The following is a 25,986-nucleotide window of genomic DNA, read 5'->3' as shown; positions in this document are numbered from 1 at the left end:
GGGGTCTGTGTGCCAAAGCCCATGTGACCTCATAAGACGGTAACCTGTGAATCTCTCTGTGTCAGTAGCACAGGCTGCCATTTCTCTCCGCGGTGATCACACGCTGCTCATAAGATACATGTCATGCACAGAGGAAGCTACAGCTTCAGGCAGAATCAGTGCAATTGACATACTTAAATGCCATACATATAGAATAAATTGTATCACATAAATGTAGAGATTTCTAGATGTCTCCAACCAATAGGATGTACATTTAACGTGTCATCCTTAATATCAAGCACTCCCTCAGGGCGTGAGGTGGGAAAGCATCATGTGTGCGCAATCAGTGCGGACCACATGCAGGTCTATAACAAACATGTGTTCATATGGAATTAATGCAGAAATGATGTTAAGTAGGGAGGGAAAGAGGTTTGGTGCAGTGTGTGCGCACAAAGACCCTTTATGCCCGGTGGTTTGGTGGATGATCACACTGTGGGGCTGCTGTTGTTCTCCTCGTCCAGTTGCTGGAGCGTCACCCGTCACTGTCAGACAGCAGGTTCAGCCTAAACTCAGCTGCAGAATGTTCCAGACCATTAAGTTGTTGCACTGTGGAGTCCTGGAGGCTTTTCCCATGGTTAAAAAAAAAGATTTTAGGTACGCTGAAATCATCCGGAAGTGACGTGTTGAAATGTTCAGGTGACCACTTACACACACTAATTAATGATCTCTCTCTCTCTGTCTCTCTCTCTCTCTCTCTCTCTCTCTCTATTTATCTATCTATCTCTCTTGCACACACAATGCATTGAAACTTTTAACTTCATAAGACAAATGCACAATAAAATGTATTAAACACATAAAACATGGATTTTGATTCACTTGATCTATGTAGACTGCAGTCATTGTCATATAAAATGTCTGAATGGTTTTATATGAATAAACTGTAATTTATCTATAATGACCATAAGAAGGGTAGTTATACTTACGGATAAATTTTAACAAGTTTTCAGTACATTTTCACTGTAAAGACACAAGTAAAGATTTGCTAATGGAGAATCAGCAGCAAATGTGTGGTATACCAAAAGAGAAACTACTGGGAAATGCTCCATGGTTTGGAATGGTGTTATTCACCTTTGGCTTTGTGACATGCGTATCATTTATAGCAGAGAGCTCAGGGCAATTTATGTGGCATTGACATTTTCCTGAAAGGTGGATCATTATTTTAATGTATGAGCTGGACTAACACTATGGAAGAGAACATAACAGGAAGCATACAAATGGGCCCGCAAGTCCATCCTATTTCCATTCTGTATACAGTGAAATCGAGCTACAGTTTGAGCAAAGCACAGGGACACAAATGAAAGAGAGTTAGTTGTTTTGTGGCATAGAGTGAGAGAGCTGTCTCTTTCTGAATAGTTTCATAAGGATGATCAGAGAGAGCCGACAGGCCATGGCAGCTGAAAAGTAGTAAACACCAGGATTGCAACATCACCACTGACCAGGAAAAAAGACAACAATGTGGCGGGGCACAGAGAGGTAATGAGAGCGCACTACTCCCTACACATGTGCTGTGCCATATTATCTTGGTGAAGCAACAATAAAAACAACACAGAATCATGTCCACTACCTCCAGCACACAGCAAGTTTGTTTATGCTTTATATGTATCCACTTTTCAAACCCAAATTAGAGGAAACTAACACTAGGCAAATTTAATATAGTCATTTTCTGGAATCTTTGTGCAACAGTTTAAAGCCCCTGGTCAAGCATTTGGTCATGTTGATAGTTAAAATGAGATTGTTGATAAAACACTCAAGCACTTGTTAAACATTGATGATATTTCAGATTATTTGGGGTCTTCTTTTTAAATATTTTTTTCATGATGCAAAGAACTATGCACGGGATTTGAATTGTGTTTATTTTAAAACCGTGACTGCGAACAGTTACTTTAAACCTTTCGTCTCAAATAATCTCAAAATCATGTTGTGTCACATTAAACCGGAGTACAAAATGCTAACATCCCGCGCAGCCTTTACAGCGTACGCGTCGACGGACGGATCTTTGCTGTGTGTATAAAATGGTTTACAACAGAGAAGTATTATCAGTCAGGTGGCTTAAAGTCTTTTGCGGACGCGTGAGTACTTTACGAAAAATGACGTCAGCGCTACCCCGCCGCCGTTTTGTAATGCGGTGCACAGCGCTTACCCAAGACTGTCACGCGCTCTGTACTTTTAAAGCGCAGTTCTACAATTACACATGTCCCGTACCTCCGGGGACAGGGAGATGCCGGGACCTCAGTGGTTATAACTAGGGGTGTGTGCCCGCGGTAGGCGGAGTGTTTGTATTTAGTCATCTACGGAGGGGCTGCTCTTTATGTCCGGACGCTTTGATTAGGGAAAACAGACCTTAACGCACATTTTTTAAGCGGCCTCGTTATTTGGGGAAAAAGCCACGATTGGAGGCCGCCTTGTTAAACTCGCGTTAAGATTCGTTCCTCCGTTTGAATGGGTGGGGTTCGCAGTGCGAGCGCTGTAGTGGAGTGGAGTTTTCCAAGCGGGTGCTCAGCTGACCGGTGAAGAAGTCTAGATTCCCAACCCGGGAGGTGCCTGCGAGACCGCCGCCGGGTGAGTGTGAAGCGGGGCGGGCAGGGGGGAGGTGCCTGTGGAGTAGGTGGAGTTCTCTCGCGTGTGTCGGGAGAGTCAGCTGGACGAGGACTCTGTGGACGCTGCGTGTCTTCAACGGGAATGTTGACCGCAGGAGACTGAGCAACAAGAGTTCAGCTGCAACGTTACATTTAGTAGCGCGCTAAATCGCGAGGAAAAAAGGACTGTCTGCTTTCGTTTTGCTCCGCACACGGACGGACTTCAAGGTGAGTCTTCCCCCTCGATTAAGAAGCTTGTTCTATTCTTGAAATGGGAAGGAACAGTAACTATCCCCTTTACGACGCGCAGCAAAGTTTTTGATTGCTATGAATTTGTGTGTGGAGATGAGACGTAGTTTGGTTGTGCAAGTTGCGGCTGGTAGGAAGTTAAACGGGGAGCAAAAGATAGGGTGGATGATATGAGATGTCTGGCCAGCTACCTGTTAGCGGTGTATGATCGACTTTATTGGTAAATGGATGTAGACGGGTAATTATTTATTTTACACTCATGTACTTAAATGAAATTGTGGCATTTTCAACAACCGTAGAATTGATTGTTAGCTATCTAGCAACAAAATATTGAATGTTTGAGAAGGTGGCTGTTGGGCACTGAGCTAGTTTGATATCTAAGCTGCCTATCAATATTTGGTGGTTCTTGTACGCTCTTACACGTTTAGCAAATTTACTGCGTGGATATTTTAGGTCAATTGTATTTTGAATCCCCATATAAGCTGTTGAGGTGGAATGTGGGGTCACTACTAGCCCACAACACAAGTAGCCAGCTAATTTTGTTGCAACACACGTGTACAGTGATCTGTTTGAAAGTTGGGTATTTTAAGTGCCATTTTTATCTCTGGGTGCGTTTAGACGTTTGTCAGGGTTGGACGTGTCTGAACCATGGAGGGTGATTCACATGGACGTCCCATCAGAACGCTGTCTCCATGAATACTGGTAACGTTACAATTAGCCAATCACATAACCGGTATATATTTTGTTACAGAATTTACTCGCGTATTGCCATTTTTACTATATGAATATCTGATGTTATTCTATGCGTTGGGGACTTATTCTAAATTGGCGAACGCTCATGTTTACTTTGGAGCTGCTGAATCAGCAGATTTCTCCAGCGTTCTGCCGCACTAATTACTGGTGGGAACATCGATCCGGTTTCTAACAAGGTGTCATCATTAGATGTAACAATTTATCCAACTTTAGTACGTTAATAAATTGCCATTATGTTCCAAGAGTAAATGCAAGACTATTTTTCATTGCAAGTTTACTTGAGGTTGTTGAGTATAATATAGCCTAGTCCAAAATGCGCGTTGAGCGCAATGTTAGCTTGCCGGTAAGGTGTTTCAGTATTTCGCGAAAGGAACACATTGTACCTTAGGGTTCCAATCTCAACCCCCCCCACCCCCCTCTTCAAAAATCATTCGGTTTAATCACGTGGGTCAAATTATTGTGGGCTAAGGCGTTAATGAATGTAATAGCTGTAAGAATTACTCACAATGAACGTTGAATGCAAGTAGAAAAAAATTCTCGTCATTCATATTTGGCAGGACAGCATCAAAGACTGCTGGTTTCAATTTAAGTACGGCAATAAAGTTTTTTTTTCTATACTTAGAGTATCACGGAGTTCATTCCGAGTGCTAAGATGTATTCTGAAATTATACCTGTACTGTAACATTGCTTTTTGGTGTTGTACCCAGTTTTAAGTGTGGAGTTCATTTTAGTTTTTTCCACGTTTTTTTTTTTTAAGCCCAATAATGCAGCAGGTTCCATTAATTCTAAATCACCTAGTCATGTTTCAGTGATCAGGTCCACAGAACTGATGGAAGTTTTATACAAGCACAGAGGGTCTAACTCATAGTAATGTCATGAAATGCTGAGCCTGGATAAGTGGGCACACAGCTTTGAGATAAGAAACCATTATTGTTTTCCATTTACACTGAGAGCAGTACAACCAATGGAAAATAAATGGTTTGGAATTTGTTCCCCTCAGTGCCCATTGTTAGTAAAGGATTACATGATACATGTGAACTTGCTCAATGAAATTGATCACCTGATAATGTTAGTGAAATATGCTGAATGTTCTTAATTTGACTAATGAAAAGACTAGTTGGAGACAGACTGGAATTGTATACACACTATGGTAGATGGAGTCCTACAGTGTCAAAAATAAAAGGACAGGGCTGATTAATAATGATTGTAATGGTGTGAGAAGCCTCATTTCAATGAAAATTCTAGATTTGTATAAACAATGATGTACTGCATGGAGGTCCATTGACCTGCATTTTCAGGTGTGGAGTTTAATATCATAAAAATATCCATTATTTTATACTGGTAATGATCTCATGGTTCAGGAAACAGTAAATGAAATGAAAAAGTAAATGTTTAGTCTCACCACAGTAGGTCATGGGTAGGATAGTTATGTGGAATCCATTTGAGTGAGAGGTTATGTTCAGAACTGATGCAGGTGCTCTGTGTGTCTGTTTAATTCCCAGTTTATGATAAAATATTGACCAGGTTGTCGCATGGCCCTGAATGTAATTATTTAATGACATGTTCACACATTGTCTGAAATAGTTTATGAGCCCCCTATGGATTCCATCTGGGGACAAATAGCCAGCTAATTGTATCTCAGATACTGGAATTCTACCAGAGGACTGTTATGTACAAAAACAATGTCCAAACTGGATTTAGCTTTAGAGATATGAGTGGTTTGCCTGTTAGGGAAAATGTTTCAGTGAGAATTTTTGACCTGAAAGACCACAGATGTTTGGAACCCCACACCATGCATTCAACACAATGTTACCACACAGACATTTCGAAAGTAATACATAGTCATTTTTAATTTCATTTTTTACTGCTAAATAGACTGCTTAACAGTTGGATTTATTTGTCTCTTTTACATTTGAACTCAGTGAGGGATGGTGTTGTGGTGGAGTGACTAGCGCACAGCTCCACGGTCATGGGTTTGAAGCTGACACTCTCGGTGTGGAGTTGGTATGCTCTCCATATGCCCATGTGGGGTTTCTCCTGGTGCTCAGGTTGCTTCCTGCTGTGCAAAGACATGTTGACAATGTTGATTGACGTCTCTATATTGTTCACTGTGTGTGTGTGTGTGTGTGTGTGTGTGTGTGTGCGTGCGTGCGTGCGTGCGTGCGTGCACACATGTGCGTGAGAGAGGCTGTGTGCATGTGTATTTGTTCATGTGCAAGCATGCTTGAGCATATATGTTCATGTGTTGGCATGAATGTGTATCCTGTGATGAACTGCCCATCCTAGGTGTGGTCTCACCTTGTGCCCTGTGCCTGCTGGGATTAGCACCACCGCCCTCTACAGGATTGTGTGGTTACTGAAGATGGATGTGTAGATGAATGGATCTCAGTGAGCTTAAAGCATGAGCATTTTAAATTTCATTGGTACGCTTCTCCTGGACATGTCTTACCCACCAACACAAATTTTCAAGCCAGGTCTATAGTGAAAAGGCATCCCTGATATGCTACAGTGAAAAATAAGTCCAGTGATTCACTGTTTTAGGATAAAAGACAGCGGGGCTGCACAAAAATTGATTCAGGCTCCACAAGTATAGGGTGTAGCTATCAGGCTACAGTCTGCAATACAAGTGAAAGAAAAACCTTTCAATCAGTCTGATTTGGCTGTGAGGTCAAAGGTTACACCCCAAAATGACTCATTATTGATGCCAACCTGCCTTTGAATGTTTCAGTAAACATATGTTCAAACTGTGGTACTTTTTCCAGGTTTTCAGGTTATGGTCAAGATGTGGTGAAGAATATGGGAATCTTTTTAACATTTTTGATTGGGGTTCTGTTAGATAAACTGAAAACAGCATGACCTGTGTATAAACCTGTGCTGATTTTAACAACATATGTAGTACTAAAAACAGCCCAAGTAAGTATGCTTAAATAGACCTCCCAAGTTTATGTGCTGTTATGGGATCAGGTGTGAATGTCTGTAGCGTCCATGTATAAACATCATATTGCTAACTTTATAGTACTGTTGCTTACAAAATAATGAATATTTTATGCGTTTAACCTCTATTTAAACAGGGATGTTAAGTTTGGTGTGGAGGTTTGTGAACAGATAATTATTGTGGCACAGGTTGGGATTGTCTTAGGGAATGCTGATTTTCCCAAATGTCATTGCCTCCAAAATGACCCATAGATCCTTATGTTTAATGGGAAAGTACCTCAGGAGCAGTCAAGAAGTGTCCGGCATCTGTGGTGTGCGTCTGTTGGAAGAAACAGAATGATACAATGTTCATTCTCTACTCTGTCATGAAGTTTGAAAGTGAACCTCTAGGTTGACGTGCACGTTCTGATCTGTTTTGTTTGGGTGTACTTACTTTATGCTACAGGAGAGCTCAAATAACACAACTGACTAGGCCAGACTCCAGTTTCTTCTACATTCCGTTTTTCTGCCTGAAACCTTTTTTTTCTGTGCCCTAATGCTGCTCTCCTACTCTCTTGTCTCCACACATTTGGAAAAACCTGTTCATGGAAACTTTCATTGCGTCTCAGAACTAACATAGTAATTAAGGACATTAATTAATAATTTATCTCCTTAAGTGAATCCATCCAGTTTTAAATGGAGAGTTCTCTCTCTCTCTGTCTCTCTCTCTCTCTCTCTGTGTCTCGCTTTCCCTCTCTCCCTTCCTCTTTCTCTCTCTGCTGTCCTCTGTTTCAGAGGCATTCCATTCTGCATTGCGTCAGTTTACAGTCATTCCGCCCTGACTATCCAGGCCCTAATACCCGTCTCAGTGGTCAGGGCTGTGACGCCATGTGCCAGGGCTCACAGGCCACTCTTCAGTCAGTTGGAATCAGAGTGCACACCTCTGCAGCACCCCACTGAACATCTGGCACACTGCCTATGCTGAACACTCATTCAACACAGCATCACTGTTGGCATAACCTACAGAGCCCTTTCACTTTTTTTTTTGCTGCATGAATTGATGGCCTACATGGACATCAGAACCGGCCTTTGGTAAGCTGCTCTTGATGCCTGAAATGAACTAATTAACATTGCGATGGGGAACCCTCACGCTGTTTAATCAAGTACTTTGTCTTGAGCTCTTATGCAATGTCACAGTTGAAGTGAGGTCATTTTAGTATCATTTTGAGCGGAAGGAAAAAATGGAAATTATGGATATATGGGTATAACATTCACCTCTTGTGCTCTGTGTGTTTTTTAATATCTATGTTTGGTGCTGGTTGCCATAAGAACAGCCAAGAAATGGGAATGTTGAAAGTTTTTACTTCTTTCACATCTTGTCAGCTGTGTGTGTTTAAATTCTGTTTAATTGACACTGTTTTGCTGTGAGTTACAAGCATAATGTGCCTTGTGAAGACAGACTAAATAATGAACAGCCTGTCAAATGAACAGGCTTCAGCTAACAGGCTTTTATGTCTTGAGAACTGCTTCATTTTTGAAAATTGAGTAAAAGGCCCACCTCTTAAAGGTTTGGTTTGAGTATGCTTTAGACACTTTTAAAGAAAATTTGCTATGACAGATACCCTTGAAAGCTTTGGCCTGACTCTCAGATTTTTTTCAAAGACTGTGCATACATACATACATAAGTGGTGAGAAGTGGGCACAAAGGCAAAGAAATCACAGGCTGGAAGTTTTTGTCTTTCGGCGTGCTCCTTCTGAACATCACTGAAGCATAAGCAGTAACTCTGGCTCTACAGAAATGTTGTAACTACTGTAAGTGACTTTGGTAACACAGAAAAGGTGTGTTGAACCTGGGATCAGCACTCCCTGCTACTTGCATATACATAGTGAGATATTTAGAAGAGTTATGAGCAGGATTAATTTTTTTTGGTGAGTGAAGTCCTACTGCTGTGTGCTTTAACGCTTATCTGCAGAATGTCCAGGTCTGGTCTTCCAGCTGACCCCGAGCGGAGGCTGATGCAATAACACTGTGCATTATTATGTCCGTCGGAGTCTGGAGCCGGTCCAAATTTGGCTGAAACTTAAAGCTGTGAAGCAGGAATGCTGTCTTTATACTGCAGGTAACCCAACACCCAGCTGGAATGTCAGTCCTGCACAAAAAGTGCGTTGCAGGAGTGTGGCGGGCACTTGGAATGTGTCCAGCAATTTGAGCTGCGAGCTGCGGGTGTAAGAATCTGAGCTAAATTACGGTTAGTGGGCTTTAAAGTTTTTCAAAGCCCATATTTCCCTCAGCCATAAGATGGATGTCTCGAAAAACTAAGCCATTTTCATTTGTGCTGCTGTGCCTCTGCTGTAATTTAGGAAATATTCACTCTTTTCAGCTCAGGCTTATGTTACCCCATTATTTCAGTGGTGTTTAAAGCAACATGACACAAGGAAAGTCAAAATACCGATAATACCTAGTTTTACATTTGAAACTTCTATATAGTGTACTTGTTGTAAGAAAGATGGATTAACCATAATACCATAATTATGTGTGTCTCTCCTGTTACATGTTATTTAAATTGTTACTGAGTCTGGCGTGGTTGAAGTGGATAATTCCATCGGTCAGTAACAGGAACTCATTCCTGCTGGGAGTGTGCAGACCTCGAGGTCCAGAGGAGTAGATGGAGCCTGTCCTGATTATAGCCATGCGGGCAAGCAGAACCGCTCTCTGCCTGCTAACTGTGCAGATTGCAGAAGGGCCAGTCCTAATTGTCCAAGGCCACACCTGTTTCATTAGGCCAGAAGGCCCTGAAGGTGACAGTCAAGCCCAGCCCATCACCTGCTGTTCACTATGTGCCTTAAATGATGCAGCGCTGTTCTGTGACTTCCATGCACACGCATCAGCATCTTACTTCTTTTTTCATGTTACTTTAATTTTACTGCCAAAATGTTGACACACTTGCCGCTTATCAAGTAAACAATGATGGGCAGCTTGGTCTTCAGAGAGCCTTTAGAGTCTTTAGAATAGTTTGTTTGTTTGTCTAATTTGTCTATAAGAATGCAAGTAAGGAGCTACACTATTGAAGAGTTTAAATAGAATCAGTCCATATTTACTTATAGTAGTCAACTTTTAGTACCTCTTAAACCTGAGGTGCCGTTTGCCATTTGTTACCTAACAGATGTAATAAACTGTCAAGAAGTATGGAGTGCTGTACTGTGTGTATTCAGAAATATGCAGAGGAATCAGCTGTACTGACAAGCAGCATCTTTTCAGCGTGAAAATAAGAATACTACACTGTACATTGTCTGTCTTGCATCATACATGTTCTAGTTTTTGTGGTTTTTTATGCTTCTTTTCATACAGATGATAGACATGAAAAATGACTAGTGAAAGCCAGATCTGACAGGAATTCATTAGAGTGTAATATCAGAAACACTGGTTTCATTGGTTCTGAAAACAGATTTTGGTCATCTTGTAGATTTAACAGTATTGTTTCCATCATCAGGACAGACCAATAAATGCTCTTAACAATGTGAAAAATGTAACAACAGAACTCCATAAGCTGGGATTGGCCCCAAAAACACCTGTTGGTAAGCTTTTTAAATATCAGAAGAGATGAGACACTAGAAGCTCTCAAATATTTGTGCCTGCCTCTCTGCTGTTTGTATTTACTATTCTCACAGCTGATCCTCTGCTGTTCTGTGGAAGTCTTCACCCTGCACTCCTAAAACCTGAATTTCTCAATGGGCAGTGCTCGTGTCATGCTCATTTCCACTGACAGAACTAAGACAGGCCAGGTATAATGTGGGTATAATGTAGGGCCCTGGCTGACAAGGCTCACTTGGTTTGCTGGTACAGAAACCGGTGAGCACATGAGTTGCATCAGAAACGTTTAAACATCAGAATCTTTCTAAAGGCAAGCACCAGCAACTCCGTCTGTGTTTAATCTTATAGGTGCCCCTCAGTTTGAGGTATGGTTACCTGTTGAGGAATTTATCAAGTGGTAAAACAGTGTTACTGTCTCCTTAAGACCTTTTTTTCCTCTTCCCCACTTGAGTATTTGACTTGTTGCAGTTCTTGGTAACAGTGTTTTCTGGCCAGAGTCCAATAATGGCAGGGTGTGTTCTGTCAATTAACCAAGGATTTAATCAGCAGTGCAAAAGTCTGCAAGATCCTTTTTGACTACACACTTTCAAACATATGTTATGATGGTTTCAATTACGCATATGGGCTAGTTTCAAATGTTTGGGGGTACATTAGTAGATACTCTCATTCTCTTAATTTCCTTTTCTGTTTTCATTAATTTTTCATTTGTAGAGTCATAGTAAATCTATGTTTTGCCAGGGGAAGAAGGACATGTCGAGCCAAAAGATACTGCAGAGTAGTTTGTGTTTTTCAGTGTATGTCACATGAATAATCCGGTAATCTTGAATATGATCACTGATCCTCTGCTCCCCTTGAGTTTTTACCCTTTGCCTCCCTCCCCCTAGTTATAAGATCCTGGCCTAAGATACTGCTGGGGCTATAGTGGGAGCAGCAGAAACGGAGAGCAGCAGAAAATGAGCCCATGGCTGTGAATTAAAGACGTAGGCCTAGTGCCTGTACTTGAGCCCTGCAAGCAGCCCTAGAAGTTGTTTCTAACTAAATTTTCCCCTTCTTGAGTGACTTGCTCAAGTGTCTTCCGGTCTGGAGACAAGGGGTTGTAGACCCTTCTGTGACATGGGCTTTGTCTTCAGGGAGCAGGGGTCTGGCGTGCAGGTTTGACAAGCTTTCTAGAAGAGTCCCAGCCCAACCCTCCTCCCAGCTCAGGAGTGACTGCTGGAACACAGCCCCAGTCATGAGCACCAGTGCACTGCTGGGGAGTGTTAACAAACAGCCAGTCAAACAGTAACATTTCTGCTGCTGTGTGGAATGGCGCATCTGAAATTCGTCTTGTAGAGAGCAGTGTTGTGTGGTCTCCATCTATTGATACAGACCTGATCATTACAAGATGTGAAAACTTCACAATTGTGATCACAGTTTGCTCTGAGATGCGTATAGCCAGAAAAGACGCAGTCTTCTTTGAGATACGCGAGTGAAGGGAGTGGAGCTCCTCACTTGAGTTCCAGGCAGCACACTTCTCTGGGTGTCTGTGTGAATGTCGGCGAGGTGTGACATGTGGTGTGCAGGTGCCAGAATAGGCAAGATTCTCTCCTTTTCAGCTGTCACCCCCATAATAAGTATAAGAGGATATGTGACACTTCAGCTGTGGGGATGCACTGGAAGTGAGTCAGTTGGACTTGGATGCACTTTGGTAGTGGATGTAACGGTGGATGTAATGGACGTACTGTAGTGTAGGTTTGTTTGCGAATTTTGTTTGCTGAAATACTTGTGGCCACCTTTGGGAAAACCAAGGTGTTTTGAAAAGTGTTTGGTGAAAACGAAACCCATGCAGGTGACCGGTTTGTTGTGTGCCACTGTGACTGCTGTTTGTTTGGGAACTAACAACATATAAAGTGCTCTACAGCAGCTTTCCCAGTGCTGGTCTTGGGGCGTGGGTCCTGTGAGCTGTTAATTACTCAGGTATAATAGAGGTTTTTTGAAAAGTCATGGTTTGAAATCACAATACAGTTAACTTTCCATTAAATCCTGTGTTATGAGAGGTGTCTTCATGCACTTAAAAAGGTTTGAGGAAAGGGGATCTGCCCCACTATGTTGTATTCTTTTGAAGTTATGTAAAATCATTTGTGGGCCACATGGATGTCTATATACTTCTGCATGAAACCAAAATGTTGGTGAAACAGTACTAATTGACACATATGGCTCCATCTATTTTGAATATGGTGTAGCGCACATTAGTGTGAGTAATTACTTAACTGCAACATAGCAATCTGTGAATAACTGCCAGTAGGCCTGCCCCAAGGTGACCATCAGGCCTCCGTATGGTAACTGGCATTAGTCAATGTGTGGGGGTTACAACAAGGATGTAGGGTCCTATGTTTTGCCTCTGGTTCCCTCAGCACTTTACTCCAGAACACCCTTTAATTCCCAAGAGCTCATACATGGGGCTGTGTGTCTACCATGCTGAGATCTTCTATGGCCAAAATAAATCCTCCAACTGCCAGAATGTAAAGACAGTAACAGCACTTGAGTGTTCACCTAGCCCAGTCCCTCTCTTTGTGATGATCACAAAGTCTGTATCGAAAGAATAGGGTTTGGGTAAAGGCTTCAGTGCACAATCTGCATTTGGCCTCTTCACATTACCTTTAGACACCTGCGTGTGTGTGCCCTTGTGTGCCTCTATGTTCCCATGTGTGCTTTCATGTGCCTGTGTGTGTGCTTGCTTTCATGCCTGTGAGTAATCATAACAAGACATACTTTGCCACAGCTCATTGACTATTTTCCAAACATGTATTCCAAGAAAAATGGGATCAGAAAATGTTTTTTCTTAACATGCTCTCAGGAAATGTTGAAAATGTTATTCCAGTCTCAAGACACTGATAAGCAGTTGTGATAGCCCTGTGGATGCGAACAGATGTTTGCATCAGGCCTGAAGCACAGGTTGTGGGCCACCACCCAGTCAAACCACAGGTCAGACCACAGCGACACTGACAGCAGTTGACTGCCTAACAGCCAGAAGGTGGGAAGGCATCCCCAGGCTTATGACACCAGCCTGCCATGTCCTCAACTATCTTCATTTGCCTGTGTTTTGTAGTTTGTGTTACAATAACAACTGTACTCTGGAGTGAGGTAACAATCGAACATTGTGATCATTCGGATTTGTGGTTGCTAGGTACTAATTGCGCTATGCATCTGATCCTGGATCAGAAGGAGAATCTTCCAGTAATGTGTTGGGGTGAGGGTTAGGGGTGGGCAAGCTGATCTTTTATTTGTTATCATGGGCTGAATGTGCCTGCAGGCTATAATTTTACAATATACCCAGAGGCTAAATAACTAGTGACATTCAGAAGGTTGGATATAAATTACACAATGTGTAAAACAGCAAAAGTACATGGTTAAATCCGTAGCAGTGGTTTTGGGAAGCAAGCCCAATGTGCATGTGGTGTGATTAATGTATATTTGAGTGGTATTTTCAATATCCAAGCAATGGATGGTCTTATGGGTGACTGGGTAATGGATTGTCCCTGCCCGTCCCAGGCTGGTTGCTCCCAGGGGGTCAGGACTGGATTTCTCAGGGCCACTTTGTGCTCTGGGTCAACCTGTCAGAGGTCTGTGACCCGTCTGAACCAGCTAACATCACCTCATAAGGGCAGTGCTAAGCCCTGCTCCCAATACAAGCAAAGTCATGTAGGGTAATGCATGCGTACACATCCACAGAGCAGTCTTCAAGCCACTGTTTCAGATATCTTACTGTAGCCCTCATTTCTTTCAACACTAAAAGTGAGAAAAATAACTTTAATGCATTTTATTTAACAAATGGTGTATGTCTCACATCTTTGTCCAGTGTGCTATGCTTCACTGACCTTTGATGACACTCCTTTTCATGAATAGATTTTCTTTTTTTTTTTTCAAAAGAATTATGTTGAAATATTCAGCTGGTAAAAAGCCAGGAGCTTTACATGCTGTCTGTACACTTGTGCAGACTTGTTTTGCTTCAAGGGACCGGCATGCAGTGAAGAAGCAGCGCAACTGTTGATCATGGCCGCCAAGTCCTGTTTCACTCAACACATCCCACTCACTCTTTATCTGAATCAGCATTTATCTGTGTGTAATGCAGGCCTAGTAGTAATAAGTCTGTGCAAAAAATATGTTAAATGTGCTGTGCAGATTTCAGATATGAGTACCTCATTGAAGTCATCCTGATTTAATTTGATGGGAGTCGCACCACTACTAATTTTTGATTTAATGTAGTAATGTGATAACATTCTGTATACTCAACACTATGTTACAGAACTCCAGCCAAGTTCACATATGCTGTGTTCTTGTTGTGTGGCAGTGACATTGCTTTAAAATGTAAAATTAGGAGGATCTGAGAATCAGAAAAAAATGCTCTGTGGATGATAAAGTCTTTTGGCACAGGCTGTCCCTTTAAATGACCCCACAGAACTGAAGAACAGCCTCATTATTGTACTGTCTGGATGGACATTTTGTCATTCCTATCACTCATTTTACATTTCTTTTGAATTTTGGCCCACATTGCTGACTAGTCTCTGTAGCAATGTGTCCATAAACTGCCTGTATGTACAGTATGCACATGCTCCTGAGGCATCACTTTACCCATCTGCCCAGCTGATTAGGATCCTGCAGCAGCTCCAGAGCTGCACAATTAAAAAATATGGCTGAATCATACATTGCTCTCTCTGACACTCATAATACCTGCTACATCATTGCTTTGTATATTTATAAGGGAATGCTGAATATTCTTAGTGTGCAGAAAAGTGAAGGTGACCCTTTCTCAGGATGGTGCCAGGATTGGTTATCTCTTGCTCTCAAGTGTTCCTGATCTTCTTATCACTAAGTGGTGGTGGTGGGGGTGGGGCGGGGGGGGTTGGGGGTTGGGGGATCAGAAATGAACCCCTGACCCCAGACCTGTCCGTTTTACCATTTGAACCATCAGCCTGCTGCACCAGGCAGATTAAATTTAATTGAAGATCTATTTCTAATTAACTGTCTGCATTGTCTTCACTTGACAGTGAGGTAAAAGGCTGATTTGTTAAGGCAGAAGTAGCCAAGTTAAACATGACGGGGCCCCTCGGGGTGACTCCATGATCCCATCACTGAGTATATCCAACACAAGCCAGGCGACTTCCAGCGTTCAAGCAAAAACAGCATCTAGTGCGAGAGACATTTCTTAACCAGTTATGCCATGGAAAATAAGGACGACTGACTTGTCAAGGATGCAGGACCTTGATGCCTCCCTGTTCATAACTATGTGCTAGAGACAGTGCAGGTATTGGTCATTGTTCATGTATGAACAGGACATGTGAAAGATATCTGCAGTTCTGCAAATAGAAAGTGCGTGGTTGTTTCTGAACTGGCTGAAAATCACAGCTGCGCAGGCTGGACGTAGAGGTGGAACCAATGGTATCAAACCGTGAGTAAAATCACTGCTATGGAGGAGTCACCACTTTAAGCCACATAGTTAATACCACCACTGCCTTGAACCAATAAAATAGAAGAGTTTGAGATTTCCCATATGTCTTCATTAAAGTCTTCATTAAAGATAAATATTTATCCACCAAAGAATATTTCTTCTTAAGATAATGCATTTCATGTGCTTTGTGACTTTAAACTTGTAGATTTGGTTAATGTTGTACATTTAAATACCATGATGCATGTACAATCATAGGACATCATATCTTATCATGGTAGGACCTGGTATGTTCTCTTGTCTTGCACTTTTCAAATGTATAAGGATGCATTGAAATATTCCAGCAAAAAACTTGAGCCAGTTTTGGCAGTAAAAAAAAAAATATATATATATATATATATGTATATATATATATATATATATATATATAGAATATATTATACAGATATAATATATCTGAGAATGCACTGCTTTGGAGGGAAGGTATTTTCATTAACATAAGGATATTTACGTGTACGTGTTTGTAATTTGTCTTTTTGTGCTCTTGAGCAGAGAGCCTGCTGCCTTTCTCGTGCAGTAATTTGCATTGTTTAGGAACATGCCTTCACATCCTGGGGGAGGAGTCCATGGGGTTGGCTTGCTGGAGTGTTTGTTGGGTCGGTGACGTGCGCGGGATTGCACAGGCTGCTGTTTTGAGGCCTGACGTTTGGGGACTATTAATAACTGGTGCTATTTTCAAGTGTGGCCCAATTAGGAGGAGAGGAGGGTTTATAACCCGACGGAGGCCGTGTGGACGTGTCCCCTGAGGGGTCCGTGGGTGGGGCCGACCCTAGGGAGATGAACGTACAGTGGGCATACTGGACGCCTCTCTCCACTCTCCAGTTAGGGTGTGCCACAGAAAGAGTGTGTGCTACAGAAAGAGTGTATATTGTACTATCAAAGAGTAAGTGTAAATTATATGTGATGTATACCCTAAATTTATGAGATTCATATATATATAGTACCACATAATTCAGTTTGGTTCAGGCAAACACATATAGGAAAAGCATACATAATGTGAGTCAAAGGTTGTTGTCCATGTAGTGTAGATTAAACATTCTGTGCTTGGTCCTTTTCAAATACTAAACTGTCCTGCTTGGCAGTTTGTGTTTCTGTAGACAACAGAGACATTATGTAAAGCCCTTTTCTGTCAGTAAATATTTAGATCTTTTTGGAAACAGATGGAAAAAGGATTCATGTCTAAATTCACAGAACAGAAGGATTGCTGTGCTGTGTGAGTGTGTGTCCCTCTGCTCAAATGGTTAAGGGGACATTGGTGTGTACTTCAGGATGGACTTTGAAAGGATCTGGGAATTCTCCCCTGATGCTTTTACATTCAGTAACAGCACTGAAATTAGAGGCTCATATACGTTCAGTATTTTGTCACTTCCCTGTGCTGGTTTTCACAACTAAAGGGATGTGTGGGTGATTTGCCCTAAGCCAGTCATTGAGCTGAATGATTTAACGCTGAAAATAAGCTTTCTCTTAATAATGCTTTTGTCTTTCATTTTTAAGTGATTTCAGAAAGCATCCAAGGAGATGTCCTCTGGTAGCAGGCTAAAAAGTCATGAACTTCATGGATCAAGGTCACATTTTTTTAAATTACTTGCTAGCTAGGTGGATAGATACAGTCTATTGGCTAGCTAGCTAACTGTTGCTGTACTTTCACAGAGGAACTCGGTACGGTTTGATAAAATTACAGTTACATAAAATGTAATTGCAAGTTATATTTCAGTTGTAACATTTGAAAGTGAAATATCAATATCATGAATTGATATTTTAACTTAAACTTAAGTAGTACGTTTGCAGCTCTTATCAATAACTAAAAATGAGTCATTGATCAGTTTAAAAAGATCTATAATTCAGTCTTAACATGTTGCTGTTGATTTGCAGGGTTAAAATGTAGTATCAGTTACCCTCTCAGCATCCTTTTGTCCTAGCTCATAGCATGCTGACGGAAAACGAAGGGGAGGCTTCCTCAACAGGCAGTACCACTCTTCTGGCACGTACGCAAATAACTTTCACCCCACCGCACTCAAGTTCCTCAACTCAGCTTTCTGGAAGTATGGAGAGCAACAAAATGAAAAGCCCTTACTACCTCAGTTTTTATGTGGATGTTAACAGACTGTTTTTATCAGTATTAATTGGATGACTATTAGAAATGGTCACACCTGTTGCAGTTTTAATGCTTCCAATCAAATCCCAGCAAATATCTACAAACACAATGCTAGTGTAAGCTACTTAAATAATAAAAAAAAAACTTAAGTTAATAAAAATAACATGGCAATATAAATTGCGTGATTTTTTTGAGAGACACTGTATCATACAGAGTTGTATTATGTTTAAATAAGTCTTGCACTCTTACTCTAACTGATTTTTATCACACACATTTTATGTGACTAATAAATGCATGATTACAACACATCAGTGCTCATTCAAGTTCAGGAACATAAGAGGGTTTCTTGCACACATGCTGTAATTTGTTTTGGAGAGATCTTATTAGCTGCAGAGACATCACCATTAAGCTTTATGAAAAACAGAAGCCTAGGCTGTATGTTATTTATTAAGAACTCTGCTGCACTACCTCATTTGTAATTCTCACCTCAATATTTCAGAAGTGCTGGAACCCTCAGTCAGAGGCATGCTTTGTCTTCAGCTTCTGACAGTGCTATTTGCTTTTAGTGACTTGGGTATGCTCGGTTCTCAATTTTAAAGAGTTTTGCTGAAAGGAGGCTGATAAACACTTCAGATTCTTGACCCTCCCAGGCTGGAGTCTACCTGATCTTCCAATCCAGATCATCAGATTATTAGTTATGATCATATCATTGCCTTCTCTGCTAATTAACAGTATTGGGGAATGTAGTTTTCTGTAAATAAAAACAGTTCTTCAGCATCAAGGTACTGTCTCTAATCTGTCTTACTATGGCTTTTATGTGTATCCTTGAAGACACCTTTTCCTTAAACTGTTTCCTTGTTCTTAAATATCCTTAAACCTTTCAGCGTGTATGTTTGTCTGGCCTAATTTTGATTCTCCATTTACAGAAGCTAATATGGTTAATTTCTGACACTTTTGATTTCCTGTCCAGTCAATATGCCCATACATTCCACATGGCTGCTTCATGCATCAGCCAGGTGAGATACAGTTGACGTTCACTGCTCAGGTCGCCCCTGGCCAGTGGAACGTGACCACAGATCACATGGTGTCATAGACTCAGACAGGTGCAAAATGCATGCTGCCTTTCTTCCACTATGTGGCTGGTTTGAGATGCCCCGCCATATTGCCTGCTTTCGAAGAGTCTTGGACTATGCTCTCCCTTTATTGAAAGCATGCTTTGCAACAGCTGCTCCTGGTCTCAGCTTTGAGTGGTGCGGTCTCAGATGGCCCGTCCAAGGCGCTGCAGCATGTGGTGATTGCAGCATTCCTGGCACAGAGTGACCTCACACCCTGAGGGAATGGACTCCCCGGGGGGGTGGGGGCCAGAAATGTGTGGGAGAGGAGCACAGCTGACATGTGGGATCTATTCTGCAGATTTGGATACCACAGAAGAAGGGTTTATAATGTGTATCTTATCAGTACCCTCTGTAACGTTCCATTCATCTCGTCTGTGATTCTTTTCGTTTATCCATTTCACCTCTGGTCTGGTTCCATGGTCTATCCAGTCTCCTACTGTACTTTCATTCTTTTGTACTTTCACATTTCTTGTAAAGTAGCCTTAGTCCACCCCAATTAAATTTGTGAAATAGCCTTAGTATACCCCATTTCATTTTGTGAAATATCCTTTGTCTACACCATTTTATTTTGTGAAATAGTCTTAGGTTGTGTCCCAAATCACATACTAGCATACTGCAAACTAGTAGAGTGTGTAGTACATTGTGTATCTCTTAGTATGCATCAATAAGTATGCAAGTACACAGTATGCATCAGTTGTGAACTTCTGTCAGAATTCTAAATGAACTCTGTCATTAGCTACAGGAGAGGCTAGGCAGCTTGGTGGTATTTGAATAGCTATCTGAATAACATCTCCACGCCATCTCCCCAAAGCTGACCTAAGTTCACACATGACACTTTGTCTGCTGTGAGCCTCAGAATCAGGTGTTTCAAGTCAAGTTGAGTTGTTCTTATGCAGGGTGTTTAGTGTGTGTTTTCAGGCACCCGTGTGTGTAGGGCGCGCATATGGGAGTCCTTTTTTAACTATTGAAAAGCTGAAGGTCTCCTTACTCTCGATGGATTTGGTGTTCCATTCCCTGGCTCAGGCTGCGGATTTATGACATAATACTAAACCTCTGCAGCTGGAAGAAGAGCTTCCTGTCATTGGCAGAGCTGGGGAATGTTTTTTTAACAGAGGATCTAGTAACGGTGAAGCCACTGCTCAGCTCTCCCTAACTGTTTATTGTACAGGCTTACCTTACTTAATGGATAAGCATTAGGCAAAAGTTCTCTGAACATTTAGCATATACAGATTGTTGACATTAATGATTTGATAAATGCATTGGCAAGAAAAAATATTTTAACTGAAGAAGCCTATCCTGACATACATGGTTTGATTAATAGTCTTGACTATAACTCATATAATGTAAAATTAGACCCTGGCTGCCTCTTTGACAAAATAAAAAAATAATTTCCCATTTGACCATTATAAATCTCCTTAAAGAATGATTCTGTAATTATAAACCCATCTTAAAATGCATGCACATGCAAGCTACTGCCTTTAAGAAAATGTACTTTTTGTCTGTGTCTTGAAACGGCAGAATTGGTTTAAACAGGCAAGTAAACCTTTGCCATTGCTTTAAAATCACGGTTAAGTTGAGTTTTACGAAGTGGAAGAAAGTGAAATGGTGTGATTTTATGAGCACTTTAATGTCCAACACCTACCATGTTGTGACCCTTCAGTCACATGAAGTGCACGTTGAAATGGCATCACAAATTTCAAGCACGTCTCAGAGGGCTGTGGCAGTCAGCCAGGTCGATTTCATTTGGGATGTGTCCTTCCTGTCCGGGCCTGCTTTCTTTATAGTTGTATTGGCTAAACCTAATAAAATGATTCAGAAAACAGGTGTCGAAGATACCAACTGCCATTTATGCACTTCTGAAAATGAGGAAATAAGGGTTAAATGACACTTGGATGCATGAAGAAAATTGTCTTTACACAGTCTCGTAATCAGAGGAGCTCTACATTACAAAGATACAAAAGGTAATAAGTGAAATAGAACTTGAATTGTCAGTGTGCATTACAACAAAAAGTTAAGCATTAAAGGCTCTTGAAAAAGTTCTCTTCTTAGATGGGCCTGTGCATTAAATTAATAGCCTACATGAATGTGCAACTTTGCACAAATGGTTCCCGTTTCAGGCCGTCTGAGCAGAGCTGGCCAGAGCGGTCTGTGTATGGCCCATCTTCAGACGTGGACTTTAGCTGTGCCATGCTAAAGAAAAGATCTCTTCGGAGAAATGTCAGTACAGTTTCAATTAGGATTTACTTTAAATAGCCCTTGCTCGTGGTGATCCTGGCTGTGGCCTTTGCCCTTCTTCTGCTGGTAATCACCATAATCGCCCTCAAACATTAAAGCTCACCCCTGTGAGAGAAAGCACTGCTAAACAAATGGGTCCAACACAGCAGCTGTTCACAACAGTATTGACCAATGTACATTAATGTATACAAGTATACAGTAGTGTCCCTCCTGCAGAAAAAGTGTGTTTAAGTCCTGCATTCGTTGTTCCGGATGACATTGTAGATGTAGGTATTAAGTATAAAAAAATGTGTAGCCTATACTATACACTGTTACTGCATTTTAGTAAACAGTGTGCCATAGGGAAGGCAGAGCTCTAACACAGTGTACTTTAGTAAGTATGCCTCTCAGTCAGTGGGCTTTTTTTTTAAAACAATGGCATCTATATTCCCACAGTCTTAACGCCCAGAAATGCCTAAAACAGGCACATTTTCCCTTTGAAGTTCAGGTACACCCTCATAACGTGGCATCTGACTTACTGACACTGGCTGGAGTTTGGATATTCTGTTAGTGCTTTTTTCAGCATTCAGGGTTCAGACATGCATGGTAACTGGAACTAAACTTAAATGTGTGTTCTCTCATTGTTTGACTCGGGTGAGTGGCTACTTCAATCACTTATGCTTTGTTGTATGAATACAGTTAAGCTGTGTGGTTCCCCGCAGCTTGCAGTTAGTAATGAGGATAAAGGGATTAGAGGGACTTTGTAGTCTTCAGATAAAAAAATTGGTACAAACACAGGCGAATTTCTATCTCTACTATATGTTTGTCCAGTGCTGCTGAAATTTCTCTCACCCTTGGTGAAAGTGCTTGCTAGGCCAGTGTCGCTGTGTCCTGTGTGGTTTGGGTCCTGGTGCAGTCTTATACCGGTGCTAGTGTCGGTGACATTCTCGGTAATTGAGCTCCAAATCATCATTAATACCATTAAGCATATCAATATGCTCCCTTTCCCGGCAGGGTTTAGGCTGCGATTAAGAGCTCTGATGTTCTCTATTGTTTGAACACCGTTTGAAGTTGCATACTTGTTCGTGCAAGCTTAAGCATAAATGGCTCTAATGAGGGCAGTGGTGATGGTGCTAGTACACTCTGTACTTTAGGTTGGTTTATAGCTGATCTGCACATGGTTAATTGCGTTTTTTAGGGTCAGAGCAAAACACAGACATTTATTGGGGGGGTCAAATCAAAGCCTTAATAATCCTCCCCTTGGTATTTTGTGGATCCCATGTATGGGTGATTACATTTTACATATTTTAAAACTTGTGTAAATATGTCATTCATAATGGATCAAATAGAAGATGATGTGACTGTAATATGCGGGGTTTAAGAAAGCTGGAGTTAAGACCTGCATCAAAGAAAGAACTTGCCTGTGCTGAATGCTGAGATCTACAACTGGAATCATAGCTAGGGGCAAAGCAAGAGGTGTGCTTCACCATCACCTTTTGGGGTTGTTCACAAACATCCAGGTATAGTGGTTAACCATATGTATATGTCTAACCTGTGACTGAGCAGTAAAACAAATAACCTAACATGCACGTGAATTTTTTTCATTCCAGGTTTCCCAAGTTAAAATCTGAATCAGTCCCAAAATTAAAATACAGTTAAAAGCGACGTTTACCATGGACATAATAGGAGCAGGCCTCCATTAGGCTGTTTCTTCGCAGTATATCCCAAAGGCCCTACTCGCTAAAGTTTGGTATCAGCGTGACCTACACTGCATGATTATATGTAAATACAGGCAGGGTGCCAACAGGTGAGTGTCGTGGCTGACTTGCCATTTTGCCAAATATCAGTGACAGCAACGTGTTATTTACAAGTCCTGACGTGTTAAAATATTTTTTTCATCTCCAGCAAAGTTTGCAACCAATGCCTCTTACCAAAGAGCAAATGATTATTAATAATATTTCCATGTGGCTAGTACCTGTAGGAGGGAGGGTAGGGTTATGAATGAGTGAGACACGTTAGGAAAGGTGAGAAAATTCCTTTAGCTGTTCTCACTGTAGTGACAATCAACAATCATATGCTGAAAGGTGAAAAAGATGAAGATGTATCTTTTATTTATTTATTAATGAAACAAATAGGCATTCATTTTCTGTTTTTGAAAATACAATATACTTTAATGATCTACACTTTCTAACAGATATACTGTTATTACAGTGAGCCAACTAGGGTTGTCTAGCTAGCTAATGCCACATGTGCACGTTTATAAACCATAACAATATTACAGTTTAAGGCATTTTAAATGCCTTAAATCATCATATGAGGTGTAAGGTTGTGAATTGCTATATATATTAGCTAGCTAGTTGTATTCGTTTCAGTTGCTATGGATGAGCTATGGGCTTATATTGTAATGTCACTTTTATTACTTGTACCTGATCTGAAATTTTGCTTGCACATAACTAAAATAAATGCAGTTGTTCTATGAGTCTTGGTGTTTGAGACCTGTGGAATCTGACTGAACCACAGCCATCACAGTTTGAGGAGGGCTATTCAGTGTCGCACAGCAATGCCCGCCTCAATCCGAGAGTTTAAGCAGGCTGGATCTGAATGAAAACGCTGTGCTACTGTATTCTCTTTTTCCCCTCCTCCTGATAAATTACCGGTCGATACCTTCTAACAAAAGGAGTGCTGTCCTCTGGTGTGGCATGGAGGAGGGTCACATGACCCGGGTCGATGACATCATCTCCACGGGAGCTGAGGTCGTGTTTGGCGGCGAACGCTAAAGATTGTCGCTGCGAGACTTTGTGGACCCCACGTCGTTATGTAATCCGAGGTTTGAAAGTGAACACACAGTGATCAACGCCAGCTAAAAATGCCAGCGGTCACGGAGCAGCCTCCTGCTTCTCAGGAGGGCAGTTATTTGCTGAAGGAGTGGGATTTATATGAACAGAAGCAAAGGGGTGTAGAAAAGGCGTGTGTAAATTATCCCCAAGTGGGTCTTTCTAAAACTTCCCTACCGGCACAGTTTTTAACCGGCGCAGTTCTTCAGCTGCATGACCGACGAGCTCACAGTATTCGCAGAAGTGTGTCATGTGGGTATTTCAGAGCAAGGTCAATGTGTCTAGTCTTATACCACCCTCTGTTTTATGTGACTGCTTGTGGTGTTGTGTGAGCTGTGAGTGTCAATAAAATTCAGTCTGACATGGAGGAGATCCTCTGTGCTGAAGTTTTCTCCTGCGTTTTGGGCAGTGGGGCCGAAGGCTGAAGTCAAAATACTGAGACATAATCACAAGCACCGTGCTGATTGGCTGTCTCATCATGAGATAAGATAGTGTTCTTGCAAAGCCGAGAATAGCAGTCTGCTATTTAAAGATGGACTCGGCTAAAAAAATAAAACTGGACGTGAAGGTTCCCTGTATATAAATACTCTCTCTCCAGACAGACACTCTTCCAGACTGCTGATTCCATGCCATTAAAGTGCTGGATACTGGTGCCTGTTTTTTAAATACAGCTACACTGTGCTTCTGACCCCCCAGTGTGTCTGATAGCCTCCTGTCCTATATTGGTATACAAGTGTATGAAGACAAGCTTGTACAGGAATTGTACAGGAGCTGTGTCGCCATTGATACATAGCATTTGCAAGGTAAGAGTCTGCCTATGAACTTAAGAGCAGCTGTGAAATGTCATGCCACCAGACTGTGGTATTCAGTGTGGTGCATATCATGTGGTCTGACTAAGACTATCACACAATATATACTGGTTTAATGCATTCTCATACAACACTTATTATATGTAGCAGGACAGGGAAACCTTACTGTTGGATAATCATTTATTTTGTCTTAGTGACATTATTTTCAGACTCAGGAAGGGAAGAGTACGCAGGAGGAGAAACTGAAGCACTAAATGAATGTGATGTAATGTATCTGAGTTTCTGAAGTGACATGGAGATTTCCTGCTTAGATCCATTAACAGAGAGGACTGCAATTACACACACATTGAACCTACGCATCCCTGCGGTTTGGGTGCTGAACCTACACTTCGCTGCTGTGTAGGATATGAACCCACACTTTCCACCGGTGTGGAGTGCTCTGGGAATGATGTCCTTGCCTGAAGGATAGGTCTATAGGGGTAGTTTTGTGATATGGTTGAGTATATTAATCTTTGCAGGTGTGAGGGTATGTTTCTCTGTTAAGTTGTGTTACTCTTGGTAGGATTCATAGTCCTTCACATGTGCTGGTGTGTCCGGTCCCCTCTAGGAGAGAATGGCTGACCCTAGTGCTTACTGCTCCGTAAACTACATGGGTTAATACACACTGTGCAACATATTATTCTACTTTCCTGTTAACACATCTGGGGGATTGAAATGTGAATGATGTTTTATTGGGCCAGATATTTTTTTTCTATTAATACTTGTTCTTTTTTGCAGGATCTTGTTGCAACTGTCAGAAGTGAATGTGATATCAGCAAGAGAGAGAATATAAACACTTCTAACATGGCTGTGGCCGGATGTCCGGATTATTTTCTACACCATCCAAATTATCAGGTAATACTGCTCTGCCTGCTCCAAATTTGTGCATCACAATTATTACATCTGCATCACTACCAGTCAGACCTCAGTCATCTGTTTGTAGGGAATATCCAAAAATATACAGAATAGACAAACAAAATATTTTTATAAAATTAAGTATTACATAAACAAATTTGCAGTATATCTCATATTTGATTGTGATTGTTTCTTGTTATCATGTAATTTTGCAGATCAGAGTTTAAGATTTACACTGGGATAAGTCAGGTATACCACTTAAGCTCTGATTCTGGTTTATCCAGTTAACAGAACACTTTTGACAGAATCGCTGGGAAAGCCCACCCAAACTGGGGTAGAGGATTCTACAGAGGCATTCATATCTTCAGATACTCTGGAAAGGCAGAGGCCTGTTGGTGGTGTGAATGCCACTTTTGAA

General features: G+C 41.4%; 1 protein-coding gene across 3 annotated transcripts in view; it reads left to right on the top strand.

Annotated features, from left to right (window-relative positions):
- Positions 1 to 2,330: 2,330 nt before the first annotated feature.
- Positions 2,331 to 25,986, top strand: part of grb10b (growth factor receptor-bound protein 10b) — a 70,032-nt gene continuing 46,376 nt past the window's right edge. For all 3 annotated transcript variants that reach the window (XM_036538884.1, XM_036538885.1, XM_036538883.1), the window contains exons 1-2: positions 2,331 to 2,843; positions 25,452 to 25,568. In XM_036538884.1, the coding sequence (XP_036394777.1) occupies positions 25,518 to 25,568 (51 nt within the window). In that variant the 5' untranslated portion in view covers positions 2,331 to 2,843; positions 25,452 to 25,517. The remainder of the gene's footprint in view (positions 2,844 to 25,451; positions 25,569 to 25,986) is intronic.

The sequence above is a fragment of the Megalops cyprinoides genome, chromosome 10 (assembly GCF_013368585.1).
Source record: "Megalops cyprinoides isolate fMegCyp1 chromosome 10, fMegCyp1.pri, whole genome shotgun sequence".
In the NCBI taxonomy this organism is placed as follows: Eukaryota; Metazoa; Chordata; class Actinopteri; order Elopiformes; family Megalopidae; genus Megalops; species Megalops cyprinoides.
Note: the sequence above shows the minus strand (reverse complement) of the source record. Positions and strands in the feature narration are given on the sequence as shown.